This window comes from Spinacia oleracea, chromosome 3 (assembly GCF_020520425.1).
Source record: "Spinacia oleracea cultivar Varoflay chromosome 3, BTI_SOV_V1, whole genome shotgun sequence".
In the NCBI taxonomy this organism is placed as follows: Eukaryota; Viridiplantae; Streptophyta; class Magnoliopsida; order Caryophyllales; family Amaranthaceae; genus Spinacia; species Spinacia oleracea.
In genome coordinates, this window is record NC_079489.1 from 46,426,627 (window position 1) to 46,442,799 (window position 16,173).

General features: G+C 39.2%; 1 protein-coding gene and 1 pseudogene across 1 annotated transcript; one reads left to right on the top strand and one right to left on the bottom strand.

The window, feature by feature from the left end:
• Positions 1 to 1,042: 1,042 nt before the first annotated feature.
• Positions 1,043 to 2,847, bottom strand: LOC110793428 (uncharacterized; annotated as a pseudogene).
• Positions 2,848 to 13,062: 10,215 nt separating this feature from the next.
• On the top strand, positions 13,063 to 15,123 carry LOC110793427 (uncharacterized). The gene is made up of 2 exons (XM_056839083.1): positions 13,063 to 13,769; positions 13,857 to 15,123. Exons 1-2 carry the CDS (start codon positions 13,063 to 13,065, stop codon positions 15,121 to 15,123), a joined length of 1,974 nt encoding a protein of 657 aa, XP_056695061.1.
• Positions 15,124 to 16,173: the final 1,050 nt, after the last annotated feature.

Genomic DNA, 16,173 nt, shown 5'->3' on the forward strand with positions numbered 1-16,173 from the left:
TTAAACAAGCAATGACCGATTCAATATACTGGTAAGGAAAACCGAGCTCAGGCATGAGATACTTAACAAAAGGCCACTCCATAGAATCATAGGCCTTTTGCAAGTCTATTTTAAGTATACACCAAGGTGAGAGGCCTTTCCGACCTAATTAACTCGTGACAAATCAAAATGTTGTACAAAATGACTCTGTCCTTCACAAAGGTTGACTAGCTATCATTTACAAGATAATTCAGAAAACCCTGCATTCTATTTGTTAAGATCTTAGAGATGATCTTATACAATAAAGAACACCAAGCAATGGGTCTTAAACTTTTGACAGCACAAGCGTTTGAAACTTTGGGCAACAGAGTAACACAGGTATAATTCAAGACTTTGGTAAAAAACCAGAATCGGAAAACTGTTGAATAACATGAACAATATGAGCCCCCAAATTAGTCCATGTGAGTTTGAAAAAATGCACATCATATCCATCAATACCAGGGGATTTGTGAGCATCCATACTAATCAAAGAAGAACGTATCTCCTCTGTAGTGAATGTAGAAGACAAAGTAGAATAATGTTGAGAGGAAAAAATAAGACCTCTAATCATAGGTAACGTGTCGGCAACAGTACCCATTACATTGAAGTAAACGTTTCGCACTTCTTCTTTTATGAGGTGATGGATTTGAATTCGAGAGCTATCCTCTTTGATTAGGAACTTGATTGTATTCTGACATCGTCTTTGTTTTGCTTAAGCGTGAAAGAATTTTGTGTTGGAATCACCCAACTGAACCTAGGTAGCTCTAGACTTTTGATGCCATATTTTTTCTTCTAGTGTGCTCCATTTTTATAGCTCCATCAAGGACTTCTTTTTAGCATTAATCAATATAGTATTCAGAGGATCCATGTTAAGCTGAAGTTGAATACTGTGGAGAGAAATTATAGCAGCTTAAATCTTTTCGGCAGTAACCTTAAAATATTGAGAATTCAAAGCTTTAATCTTTCCCTTAAGATTTTTAAGCTTAAACCAGATATTGATCAGCTTATTCTTATGAGTATTATGCTACCAACGATCAACGAGTATATTAGAAAAATCCTCATGATCAGCCAATACATTCAAGAAACCAAAAGGCGGCCTTCTAGGAGATTCTCCAACAACAAGATCAATCATAACAGGGCAGTGATCAGAGACTCCCCTCTCTAGCACTTCTATCACATCTCCATGATAACTGCTTAGCCAATTAATATCAGCAATAAACCTGTAAATCCTTGAATAAATTATGTCAGCATTATCTTGGTTATTGCACCAAGTGTAGTAGTCACCAACAGTCTTCACACAAGCGAGGTTATTATGATTCAAACAATTCTCAAAATCCTGAACCTCTAGCTGAGTAATAGGATTTCCATGCAATCTATCATCATAAAGTAATACAGAGTTGAGGTCACCACCAAACAACAACGGTTCTGACTGTTGAGAACACACATCAGAAATAAACTTCCACAAATAAAACTAACACCAAAGTTTAGAATTACCACTTTGCAACATATACTTTGAGCATAAGAAGAAATAGGTAAAATATCTACAACTTTTGGATCCCAAAGAATCCAAATTCTTCCATTAGCATGAGAATAGTTGTTGATCCTAGACCAACCTTTGAAATCTTTTTGAGTGATTATACTACATTTAACTTCTTTAAATCTAGTCTCTAGAAGCGCACATATACTAACTTCAAGCTTTAGCAAAAAGGACTTTACTTCCTTTTGCTTAAAAGACTTGTTTCAGCCCCGTACATTCCAACAGACAATCTTCATAATGAACCGAAGAGGATAGGATCCTCGCCCCTTAAAGATTCGCCCGCTACTTGTATAACAGGTTCTTGGTCTGTAGGTAATAAAGAATTCTTTACATGAACATTTGTACACACTACAGGAGGGGACAACCTTGTAGATAATTTTCGAGGCGCAATCCTTTGTTCAGAACCAAGTTGTTTATCAGCATTTGGCATTTTTTTTGTCTCCACTGACCACTGTTGTTTTGGATCCTGTCTAACAAGCTCTGATTCATGAGTGTTGTTGCATTCATGTCCCACCTTTTGACATTTCTTACAATAAAATGGCTCATAAATCACAGGCTGCTTGAGTTGCTTCCCATCAAGACTTTCAACCATCATAGAGTGAATTAGAGGCCTAGTAACATCAATTTCCACAAGCACTCTAGCAAAAGAGATTCTAGATTATTTAGTGGTACATTCATCCGCAAATAGAGGTGTTCCCGACGTGCTACCAATACGACTCAAAGAATCAATCCCCAACATGTGAGAAGTAAGTTAGGCAACTGCACCCATAGAGGAACAACCGTCAAAATCTCCTTCTAAAAATCAAAATCGGCCTCCCAACTCTTATCAATAACAGGCCGGTTTTCAATGGTGTAAGGTCCATATTTAATACTTTTTTCTTTCCTCAAGAGATTTGAAACGGATCACAAAATAACCCTCATTGTGATAAAAACTTCCGGTGGATATGAACAAGTCCTTTGTTAGCAATGAAAGTATTTATGTACTTAAGGGTAGGATTCTCACCAATCACATATAAAATTATAGCCTTTTCCCATTTACTAGCAGTAGTATTGAAATCAGCCGCCTCTAAGCACGCAATGGGTGAACTCAATTTCATTACAAGAGTAATAAATTTGAGTTTCATACCTTTCACTGCCATCCGTTTCTCCTCAATTCCAAAACTAGGCTGACAAACCCCAGCAATAACAACATCTATCTCCAATCGACGATGAAGAGGTCGAGAAGGGGGAGTCGTTGAAGGAATTTGCAGATTGTTCCCAAAATGAGCTTGGGTAGTACTTGAAGACGCCATAGTCGATTGCACCTCCTCATTTGCGGGACTAGAGTCAGCAACTGCTCCACTAGGTACACCAGAAGACGCCGACGTGGTCTTCTACTCCGGTGGGACGACCAGATTCTTCCTCGGACGGCCCCTCTTTCCCTTGGCCATGGTGGTGGTTGCGGTGGTGCACAATAGATTAGCACTCTTATCGTGCATCGAGAGGTTTTCAAGCCCAGGGCCAGGAACATTAATATTGATATTATTATTATAAATAATAATTATTATTTTAGTAGTATTTTGTTATTATCATTATTACTCTGTATTATTATTCAAATTATTATTATTATTATTATTATTATTATTATTATTATAGGAAAACACCAAAACGTTACAAGCTTAACAAGCTACAAAGAACAAGTGAACTACAAGAAGTTGGAGGGGAGCCGAGATACAATCTGGGCCCCCACTCCTCTAGCTATGGCGAACCCGATCCTGCTGAAAATGTGGGCAGCTGCCCGCGCCCCAATGTCCTGAGCCCTGGAGTACGTCTGGACCCGCTTCAGCAAAGAAACAGCCCCTTTCTCTAATTCCCCAAAAGAAGAGAAGGAAAAAGGAAAGAAACCGTAACCCAAAGCCCTACAACGCGCCGCATACTTATCCTGCTTCCGTTGCGCTGCAACCGCCACAACCCGACCCGGAACGAAGCCTGACAACCCCGATTGCGTCATAGGGGAAGACCCAGTCAAGTCAACACACACATCTAGACCGCCATCCCATGAGTAAAGCAAAATATCTGCAGGACGAAGAGCTCCATCACTCTCACTAGTCAGCCCAACATCAACCTCCTTGCGAGCAGAAATCCCCGACCGATAGCAAATATCCAAAAGGGTATCACGAACAACATTATGTCGATGTTTGATACCCACAATCCCAGCACAAGACACGGCATGATCCCCATAAATGTCCCCGTCGAAAACCCGAGAGCAAGCAGAACACGGCGTCGAATCAGAGAACAACGGAATACCCAACCGATAGCAAAGAACCGAACGATAAGTCTTACCGTTCATAGTCTGGCCTAAACCCGAGATGGGGACTGCCTGCAACCAAGCCGAGGAGTGATCCCCCTGCTGCGATTTCCATAGGGCAACAAGACGAGAAGATAAGGAGTAGGCGGATTCCGCATCAGCAGTAACCTTCGTGAAATATATGTCTGCCAATTTCTTCATGAGTGTGGGGGCAGCGATCTCACTAGGGCTACGCATAAGGTCGGACTCCACGGTCCTATTGAAAAGACCAAGAGCATCATCAAAGGCCGGTCCCGGTCCATCAACACCTGAAAGCCGAAGAAGCGAATCCTGCAAAGCAGAAGACTGCAAACGGGATGCAAGAAAAGTATAATGCCGAACATCACCAGCTGAATAAACACCCAATCCTCCATAAGAATAAGGCAAGGTGGCAAGGCGCCATTGCCAGTCACCGAACCCAGGCCCCGAAGCAGTCACGATGCGCTCTAAAGAAGCCCGCAGAGCCACATCAAAAGATAATTGAGCCGCTTCGAAAAGATGAGGCGGACAAGTGCGCATAGCAAAGTAGAGTTTAGAAACTCCAGTACACGCACGAAGAAGCAACAACTCACACTGGGGATCATTAAGCTTGGCTACAGCATCCATCAACACAACAGTCTTCGACACACGCTGCGAAACCAACTCCTTGCAAAAAGAGGAATCCGTACTGACTGGGCCACCAAGCAACTTAACACCGAGCGCAGGACGAGCAATATCCGCAGGAAAGACACCCTCCAGACGACTGCGGGACTAGAGTGCAATATTTTTACGAATTTTTGAGAAATCAAAAACAAAAAAATAAACGTATGTCATAATTAAATACAACTTATAATGTTCTTAGAGCATGAATAAGGGGGACTCTTAGGTAGCTCTTAAAGAGAGAGAAAAATTAAGAGCTAACTCTTAGGTGAGAAATAGGAGGCTTTTAATTAGAGCTTGTGAGAGAAAATTTTGAAATAAGAGCTAGCTCTTACAAATAAGAGCTAGTCCCACATCATATTTTTGCATAAAAATAAAATTTAAAAAGCGGATAAGAGAGCATAAGAGCTAGTGTTAAGAGTTAGTCCATTTTCACAATTTTTTTGAGGAGACTCGTATTTAAAGTTGGTGCATGGGTGTCATATGAAAGAGATTAAGAGTCCCCTAAACAAAAGTATTCCCTTATTGTTGCTCTTAGAATTGCATGGTTTTCAGAAAAGGAAGTAGTTGTTGTCGTAACAATGCCAGGATGCAACAGTGACAAGTTTATTTAGTTATTAGATCAGGTCTCGTACATGTATGAATTTTTTTTTTTTTAACAATAGCTACAAAGAACCCAACAGACTAAACAAAAGAAAGACCAAACATCCTACATCTAGTGGCCACATTATGAGCTTTGGCCACTTCTTCCCTTGGGACCTTGAGGATAGTGCATTGCCGGAAAGTAGAGCCTAAAGCTTTAATTTCCTCAATGATACCCATTACATGTATGAATTTCTAAACTTATTATTTGACCATTTTTGTATAAATATTGGATTGGAAAGTTTTCTCCCTATAGCTATTGCATTGAACATACTCATACAATCATCTAATATGAAATTTTCTTTCCTACTACTCCATACATATTACATATTTCATATGCTTAATATGCTCATTTGATCAAGATATTCCAATATACTTAATATGTTAATTTGACCAAAATATAGATTAAGTATAATTTCTATTATAATACATCAATTTGACTAAAATATTAACAAATGTTATTTTAGAAAATTATTATCACGTGTGGTATCTATTATTATTGCCATAATATATAAACCAATGTAGTTTTTCCAAACATAAAAAATTAATAAAAAAAATATGGAAAAATAAAAAATGTATAAAATATAAATTAATTTTCTAAGACAAAGTTTATAGTGGAAAAATTTTGTATCAGGATATGACACGGGTCATTTCCGTTTTGTGTTTTAGTATAAAGTTATAGATTAATTTTTACATGGATTATTATTCTTAAAGATGACTAAAATAGAGTGATGCAAATTTTCATTATTGATTATTTTATGGACTTAATGAGATTTTATTTACTTATTTTGATTATTTACTTATAATGTCTGACGTATATTTCATAAAACTATATGATTCTCCTATGAAAAGTGTATCAAATATTTTTTAAGATATGATTAAACCTTTAAAAATATTCTATCTATATTAGACGTTTTTAATAAACAAAAACTATATAGATATTAAGGATAAATATGGAGATGAAACGTGTTATTCCTAATGTGTCTTTTAGTATATGGTTATTGATATATGAAAATTGTAACATGATTAGAAGAACAATTGAACATTTTGTGTTTAAACAATAGAGACTTAACCATTGAGCTATATTAACTTACATATTATCTTTCCAAAAGAAAATATACTCGTATAATATTTCTTCATTCATGAATTTAACGGATAAAGTCATAACTATAATCTATACAAAAATCCAAGGTATGACCCAGGCCTAAAAACTAAGTAGTTAATAACAGTAAAAAGTAACTAATTAATCAGAATGTATAAATATTTTATTAAAAGGTACAACTATCTTGTTGTTCTTATACATAAGACAGTTGTATAAAAGCTTTTGTACTCTTTATCCCCCCCCCCCCCCCCCCCCCCCCCACTTAGTGTCTTTAATTTACATCATCATCTCAGTTATAAAAGAAAATTCAAGAAATGCACTCCCCCTTATATCATACTCCTTCCGCCCCACATTACTTGTTACAATTTTTTTTGCATTTTTTCCGCAATATATTTTATAGTTTCATATTAGGAATGACTAGGGATGGCAGTGGGTAATGGACCCGACCCGGATCCGTGGATCCAGATCCGTTTTTAGCGGATCTGGATCCTCAATTTTTGACCCGACGAATCCGGGTAGGATCTAGATCCTTGGTTTTAAAAACGGATCTAGATCAGGTCCTAAATCATTACCCGGATCCGGATCCGGATCCGTTGTTTACCCGTTTTTATAAAAAAAATTAAAATATAAAAATAAAGACTTAATAATTGTAGCATTATTGAAGTTTGTTGAACTTTTAATATTATTTATGTTCGATTTGTTAAATTTAATTTTAGTGAATGCTTGTATGGACAAATAGCTAGTGTTGTTATTGAAGTTTTATTAAACAATGTGTTAAGGTTAAAATGAAAATTAGGGTCGTTTGATGAAAAATAAGTTAGGATTCGTCGGATCTGGATCCTTGCCTAAAAAACAGATCTAGATCTGGATCCTAGAGGATCCGGTCCGGATCCTACCCGTTGCCATCCATAGGAATGACCCTACAATCATTATAATCTCTTCTTACTATTAATTAAAGTTTGGTCTCCATACCCTTTCTCATTCAATTAAAAAGCTACCTCACTAATTCCTGTCACTGTAGACGCCTATATTTGACCCGGCCCTCGTCCCATTTCAAAAATTTCGATGATGAAATGATAACCCACTTGTCAACAAAGCGCTCTTATTGGAAGACGAACCCTCGACTGACTGAACATATAACCCGGAGCAAAAAGTACAAAATATAGTGATTACTTAAAATATAAAATTACAAAATAAATCAGAACTCGTATATATTAAAAAAAATTACTATTTTCCAAAAAAATAAAATATATAAAATGAATCTGAACTTGTATATAGTCGCAGTCGCATCCCTGTTACGTCTTTGATACGATGTGAAGCAGTGAAATAAGATAAAAAAATCGAAAATTAAAAATAATATTTAAGCTAGCCGCGAAGACAAACCATGTTGCACTAGAAATTTTCTAGCACACAATTTGGCAGTTTCGTGCATATATCTAACTCATTTCTTGAAAAGCAGCGCACGTGGACACTTGACAGATTTCAGCGCACTTATTCATTGGCTAGAATAGTTCTAGTTCAGGGATGTTGTTTTGATCTTTTTCTAGTTTTAGTTCACGTACAATTTCTCGACCAATTTGCACTATAAAATAATGTTTTTTTGAACCTACGAACTTAATCAGTTAGTATTATGAAATTCAGTATCATCAGTTCATATACTTATCACTCCTAGTATTCTGAATTAACTAGTTTTGGGGGCCGTTCGATAAAAAGGCTGATTACATAATAGTTGTACAACAACGTTCAAAAGTTCAATTTGTTATTAAATAGAAGGTGTTTCTAGCAGTTTATTGGTTACAAAGTACTTGTTAATTGATAATTGGCATAAGTTCCGGTAATACTGTTGATTAATCCATTTTCGGTAAGGAAAACAAGTTACTCATTAATATTAGCCCTTTTATTGTAAAAAGTATATAATCTTGAAATTGATACTTTTTTCCTTCTATAGTTCTTCATTTTGCTCTCCGTCTTGACTTTAATGGTCTCATATGTCCAATATTTTGTTTGTCTGTCGTTCATTTCCCTTTTGGGTAATATTTGTGGTTTCACTTGATTTTTGCATTATGAACCTGCTATGGTTGCGGTGAAAGGTGTAGGTTGTATATCACGTGTTGTCCTATAATCCATGTAGAAGGTCCTTGCAAAGATCCTTTTGGTTGTCTCTTACCCACTCTAGTTTACCTTCTTGCACATATGTGAAGGCATCAACTTGTGTTTGATGGTGTAGTCTTCCCAAATTGAAATCTTATTTTTACTTCTTTTTCTGTTTCTGTTTCATGAAAGAAAAATCTGAAATACTATCTCATAGTGGTTGGGGTTTGCATCCTACCCTTCTCCCTATTTGCAAAAGTAAATAAACAAACACTACACTTATCATTGTGAAAACAAACAACAATCCGTGGACTATGGACCATGGTGCACATAGAGCATGGTGCACCATGTGCACCAAAAGAACACATGTACATAAACAAAAGAACATGACACTACGACAAAAGAACACGCAATATAATGTTTTACTTTTTTGTTATAAAAAATCACAATTTATTAAAAATATAAAAAAATATATGTCCATGTTCTTTTTACGTAACCAGATGTTCTTTTAATTATATACTAATGTTCTTAAGGTGCACCATGCTCTATGTGCACCATGGTCCACCTTCTAAATTGTGAACAAACAAACAAACAAACACTACACTTGAAGTGCATGCTATCCTTCCTGCGCTAGAAAAGTCAAGTGCATGTAGGTTTGCGTACCGCCGCGGCTTCTGAAGGCTTCAGTTTGTTTCGATCTTTATCTTTTCTCACAAGTTTAGTTCGTACGAAAGATTTACTAGAATGCAAATTCATCTTTATGAATTCTATTCTATCCTGAACGATATTTATATTTAGCAGCTACTATGCTGAACAGTTACTATTTTTGGAAATTACTATAAATAGAAGTTACGGGTGATCTGTTCAGTCAGTTGAAGGATCGTTTGTCGCTTAATTATAGTGCGTTGTTGACAAGTGGGTTATAGTTTCATCATTGAACTTTTTGAAATTGGACGAGGGTCAAATACAGGTTCCGCCATTTTGCTATTCTGTGGGGTTTATTCATTCCTCTGAAAGATGTATTAGATTCCTTAATCTAGTTATTCCTCTATTATGTTATTCTGTCATTCCACCATTCTGTTATCCTATTATTCAGTTTAAATTTCTGTATTATGCCATCTTGATTGATTTCGCCATATCGTCTTAATTATGCCAGTTTCAAATCTGACATTCTGCCAAAGAGTTTAAAAATATTTTGTTTTCGAAAAGCTATGCTCCTTTATCTGAGCACCTTCAATAACATTGTGATAAGGTAGTATTCATTTCAATAGATCTCCAATGACCCGTGAAGAAAAATATTGATCTTATAAGTGATGACCCTTCAGTCCAATGACATCACTTGAGGGCTCGTGAGACCCTCACACACTAAGACTAAATATCTGGACGCATCCCGTCTACTAATACTTGGGTCATCGTCTTAATAGAATAAATCAAAGTGGGGGCTAACTATAGACGTCTACATTTGTCCCTCATCTTGTATCGGAAAGTAAAATGATGAATGATAACCCAATTGTCAATCAAGCACTCTAATTGGACGAGGAACGACCTTCGACTTACTGAACAAATCATCCGGAGAAGAAGCTGCTAAATAATTACTAAAAGTAGAAAATTATCCAAAATGAATAAGTACTTGTTTATAATCGCAATTGCATCCCGATATGTCTTTGATACGAAGTGATAAAGTGAAATAAGATAGAAAATATAAAATTATAGATAGAATTTAAGTTAGCCGCGAAAACGAACCATGTCGTGTTACATATTTTTGGCGCAACCTTTTGTGAGCCAGAAATATTCCAGTGCATAATTTCATGTGCTGGAAAATTTGTAGCACACAATTTCGTAGTTTCGTGAACATATCTGACTCAAATTCTAGAAAAGCAGTCCACGTTCAAAGATTTCTAGCATTTTTCTGATGCACCTATTCCCGCGCTCGAATATTTTTAGCGCAAGTATGTTGTTTTGATCGTCTTTTAGTTCTATTTCAGGTATATTTTCTCGACTAAATTTCACTATAAAATCATATTTTCTAAACCTACGAAATTAAAAAATTAGTATTCTAAAATATATTTAGTATCATCAATTCATAGCACTTATGGTATTCTGAATCAATTCTTCTCTCTTATTTTGTAATTTTGTTAGTCGAAACCCGTCTCGGTATTTATACTTCTTATCTCTTTCTTAGCCTAGCCCATACACACAACTCCATAACGTTAATTTGGGAAAATTCTAGTCTGGGGCGAATAAGAATCTGGTAAGGTTACTCTGTAGGAATTGAATTAAGAATAAGCATCTATCAGTCAGCAACAAGGGTGTTTGAAGCCTAAAAGGAGATTTGGGAAAGAAAAGTGGTAAAATTCTGAGAATAACAAAGTAATCCAAGTATTGTTTTGCAATGTGATATTATACTATTTACCTCTTTTATTTCCCTATATAAATTGTTCATATAATTAATTTGTTTTATAACGCCTAATAAGATATTATGGATGACTTGGATTATTCATTAGGTACCTCTAATTAATTTAAAGCACCCTTTTGGCATGTTGTTTAGTCCATAATTGTTTGTACATTAAAATCAACTCATTAGTAATATAGATAACACATGTCCCTACATTGAATCATTACACAAAGTTTCAGTCTAAGAAAGACCACCGAGGGCTGATAGTGGACACTCTTCGTATTAGTAATTTTACCCCCAAAAATCCAACATCTACTCTGCGTATGTATGTTTGGGAGATTTCCATTCAACATCACAAGGGAATCAATTGCTATTGTGATAAAATATTTGAGCCTATGCAGATCTGGTATCTATAGTACTCTTATATCACAAAACAGGGTTTTGTTAGTTTTTTCCGACTAGTCAAAAACTATACGGCAGCTCCATTAAATAGTTAAGGTAGGAAGTCTCTTCCTTAATCTCAAATGCCACTCCAACATAACAAGGCAAAGTACGCGCCTTGCCCGTTCGGAAAAAGGGCGGGATGCACAACATTATTAACCCCTTCACAGTCACATCTACTTTTTATTTGATAATATTACAATTGATAACCAAAAAATCATATATCACCTAAAATCTTGTGCAATTTAAGGTGAGTGTAACGAGTAATGTGGGATGAAGAGAGTACCTCTTATGTTGTTTTTCATACTTTATTCTATTTTTTTTAACAAAATGCCAAAAGGTAAGCATAAAACCCTTCAATATTAAACCTCAACCCCCTCTTATTTCTGCGGAGTAAGAGCTACCTCATATTTAGATGTTGTACCAACCAACTTCCAAATAAGAGGAGGCTAAGAGTTACCCCTTGCAAGGACTCTCTTAGATCAATGGTAAAGGGAAAGAATGAATAAGGGAGTAATTAATTCCTGTCAATTTTAAAGGGTTGGATAGAGAGAGAAAAGTTATGAAGTAATCTATTCCACTATTTAGGGGGTATATTATTACTTTAGCCCCACCTAGGGTTACAATCTCCCCGGTAAATTTCTTCTTTAATCAAACACAAATTTCCTCCATCAAGACACCATTATTTTTGGCATCTTTCTCTCACCTCTTCATTGTACTTTTTCTTTTTGCATATCTACAAATTTTGGTGAGGTAATCGGAAAATAATTTCCAATGTTGATCTTAGACGTTAAATATGCACATGTTAATGTCATGAACATCAAAAGACGCTTTTTTTATGGTGATCTCCACCCGTTAAACCGCTATAGATGGTGGTGTTAATTAGATGATATCCATGATTGAGAGGGAGATAATTATGTCTCTGTCTCTTTCCTATATAGCTCTCTTTCCCTTCTCTTCTCTCTCTTCTTTGTTCTTCTCCTTTATCTCTCATCAACCTGAAAGAAACATTTTTTTTCTCCTTCGCTCAATTTGATTTTTGTACTTATGTATGATTTGGTGAGAAAATTGGCAAAACTATCAACGCCATTAACCGTGACCTTGGATTTTGCCCAAATTGATATCAGTAACTGTTATCCCACTTTTTGGACTAACGACATAACCGCTCTAACGTTTGATCATGTCGTGTCAGCCAGGCTCTGTCGTGTCGCAGGTAAACACAGCTCTAGGGAGATACGTCCGACGTAGCATCGTACGACGAGGCATAAACGACGAAGGACGGGCGACAACGCATAGGCAGCAGAGACGCGTCCTCAAGGAACAAGTTGATAAAGATAAGTTAACCTAAAGCCCATGATAGGCAGCGCCGTCATACTAGCAAGAATGAGTCCAAGACATGCGCGAGAAGCGCGGAGGTGGTTGAAGACTAAAGAGACGTGTGACAAAGATATCCCTATCTTTGTGGGATTCTCTCAACCGACTGGACCGTTGGAAATATCCTATAAAAGCACGAAGATGAGGATAAGCGAAGGACGTTCACTCAAGCATTACAACTCTCAAGCTATCAAGTGTTTTAGCATTCATTGTTATATTTTATTTTCAGCATTAATTCTCAGAGAAAAGCATAAACAATCATACAGAATACTTAGTGGATTGATAGCCTCATAGCTATCCGCGGTTTTTTACCTTATTCCTGGGTTTTCCGCGTCAACACTCCTCTGTGTCGTGTCCCTTTATTTGTGTCGTTAATTCTTTGCTTAGTTAGTGTCGATCCTAGCCGAAAGTCGCCCCCATACGAATTTTGGCATAAACAGTTTGGCGCCGTCTGTGGGGACATTAACTAGGTTTTACACAAAATCACTCCTTTCACCATGACTACTGGAGAGATGACGATCGCAGAGATGAAAGCGGCTTACGAGAAAGCCCAAGCCGAGCTAGCCCAAGAGAGGGCATTCAATGAAACCCTCCAGAAAGAGCTCGAGTCCGTGAAGAGCAACAAGCACCAGTCCCGCTACAAAGGTGGGAAGCCAAAAAAGCTGACGTTCGAGATGCCCGATGACTTCGAAGATATGACCGATGAGGAGGAGACCCGTGAGGAAGAAGACGGAGAAGCTCCCGATCCGGTGACCCAGCGCCTGAACAAGATGGACGCACGCATGACAAAGCACTACTCTCGCCTGATGAAGTTGATGACCAAGTTTCCCGGGGCACCTACGCCCGTGGAGACCGAGCCAACCGACGGGTACGCAGCGTCGCCGTTCTGTGAAGCGATCGCTAGAGTGACAGTTCCGCACACGCTCCGACTCCCTACCTGGACCACCCTGTACGACAGGACATCCGACCCCTACAGGCACGTCAACTTCTACAAGCAGCGCATGTGGCAGATCGGGATCCCATACGACCTAGTGGAGCCTGTCATGTGCAAATCTTTCGGCGGCACCCTTGATGGAGCAGCTTTGGAATGGATCACGAACGTCCCTCCCGGATCCATCTCCTGTTTGTCCGAGCTCATCAACGCCTTCTACCAACAGTTCGCCAGCAGTCGCCAGTTGGAGAAACAAACCAGTGATCTCTATCGGTTGGTTCAAGGGCCAACCGAGTCGGTACGCGATTATTTTAACCGTTTTAATTGTGAAAAAATTGGTATAAAAAACTGTGATGTCAGGACTGCTATTGAGGCGTTCAAAAGAGGCCTCATCCCCAATTCGGAGTTATACCGGGAAATAACCAAATACCCCTGTGCAACCTTCGAAGAGGTGCGATCAAGGGCCACCGCCCAGATGCGAATCGAAGACGACGAGGTCATCCGAACAGCATCTCAACGGTCGATAGGGGGCAGCAGCGACAGAAGATCGTACACCCCGAGGAACAACAACTGGCGACACCAACCATACGTTCGGCAAAATCAGGTACAAAGTGTCAATCAATATTATGATACTAACAATGTTTACAGGAATGAGCGGGTCGAACACCCTAACATCTCCGACTACGGCTTCAACGTCGACATCGGAGGTGTGGTGAACGCCCTTCAAAATGTAGGTGGAACAGTCAGATGGCCCCGGAAGAGCGACAGACCGGACTCCATGAAGAACATGAGCAAATGGTGCGACTTCCACCGCGACAACGACCACACGACCGAGGAGTGCATCTCCCTCAAAAAGGAGGTCGCATACCTCCTGAAACAGGGACACCTAAAAGAGCTGTTGAGCGACAAGGGAAAAGAAACGTTCTCCAAAGAGCAAACCACCCTGCCCGGCCCAACAAAAAGCAGCGAGCGACCAGACCCACCACCGTTCAATAAAGTGGTAAACGTTATTTCCGGTGATTCAGATATTTGTGGACTAACCTCTTCTGCAGCTAAAAAAATTAACAGGGGAGAATCTGAAACCATGGAAGAGGGGAAAACCGAAGACGAGGTCGCACTGCACAAGTCCCTGACCGCAATGGCTATCACTTTCGACGACTCAGATTCTGTAGATACACAGCGGGAACATCACGACGGGTTGGTAATATCGCTCCCAATAGGGAACGCTCTGATAAAAAGGATACTGGTCGACAACGGAAGCTCAGCCAACGTACTGTTCTTGGAAGCACTACAGGAAATGGGATTAGAAGAGAAAAATATTGTAAGGAGATCAACAGTTCTGGTAGGATTCAGTGGAGAGGCACTACGGACAGTAGGAGAGATATTGCTGCCTACATACGCAGAAGGCGTCAACATGATGACCAAGTTCAACGTCGTCGATTGTCCATCAGCGTACAACGTCATCCTAGGACGACTATGGATCCACAAAATGAAGGCAGTGCCATCAACATACCACCAATCAATCAAGTTTCCAACCAAATGGGGGGTCATGGAAATCAAAGGACAACAAAGAGATGCGAAGAAATGTTATGAGACGGCACTGAAACCATCCAAGTCGTCCATCTAGCAACTACAGCCAGGGTCGACATCGGACGACCCCGACGACCAACAAATCGACGAGATAGTCCTGGACCAAACAAAGCCAGACCAAGTCGTAAGGGTCGGAGCCTCACTGCCTGACAACATCAAAAGTCAGATAGTGTCGTTCCTAAGAGAAAACTCGGGCTGCTTCGCTTGGTCACACGAGGACATGACAGGAATCAGCCCAGACGTCATCACCCACAAGCTCAACGTCGACCCCAACTTCAGACCGGGCTCACGATATGTTATTCTGCAGGGCATATTATTTAAAAGATCAGCGAACGGAATGTTGATGCAATGCGCAGAAAAAACAGAATGGGAAAGACTACAAAAGCAATACCACGAAGGAGAATGTGGCGGACATGAAGGAGGACGAAGCCTGTCAACCAGAATCAAAAGAAACGGATACTATTGGCCAACGATGCTCAAAGACGCAATGAGGTACGTAGCTAAGTGCGACAAATGTCAACGACACGCAGGTATGACACATAAACCATCTGAATTTTTACACCCCACCTTAACTCCGTGGCCTTTCATGAAATGGGGAATGGACATCGTCGGTAAACTACCCGTCGCCCCAGGACAAAAGGTCTTCATGCTCGCTCTAACAGATTATTTTTCTAAGTGGATAGAAGCAGGTGCGTTCCAACAGGTAAGAGACAAAGAGGTATGTTCGTTCATATGGACTAACATTATATGCAGATTCGGAGTGCCATCAGAAATCATATGCGACAACGGATCCCAATTCATCAGCGACAAAACTAGAGCTTTCTGCAAGACGTGGAACATTGAGCTAAAGACGTCAACGCCAAGATACCCCCAAGCAAACGGACAGGCGGAATCCAGCAACAAAACAATCATCGCATCGCTAAAAAAGCAGCTAGACGATAAGAAGGGACGATGGGCCGAAGAACTGCCATCCATCCTATGGGCCAACAGGACGACGCCTAGGACGGCGACGGGACAGACTCCCTTCTCACTCGTTTACGGGTGCGAAGCAGTACTACCCCCCGAAGTGACGCTGCCCAGTGCACGA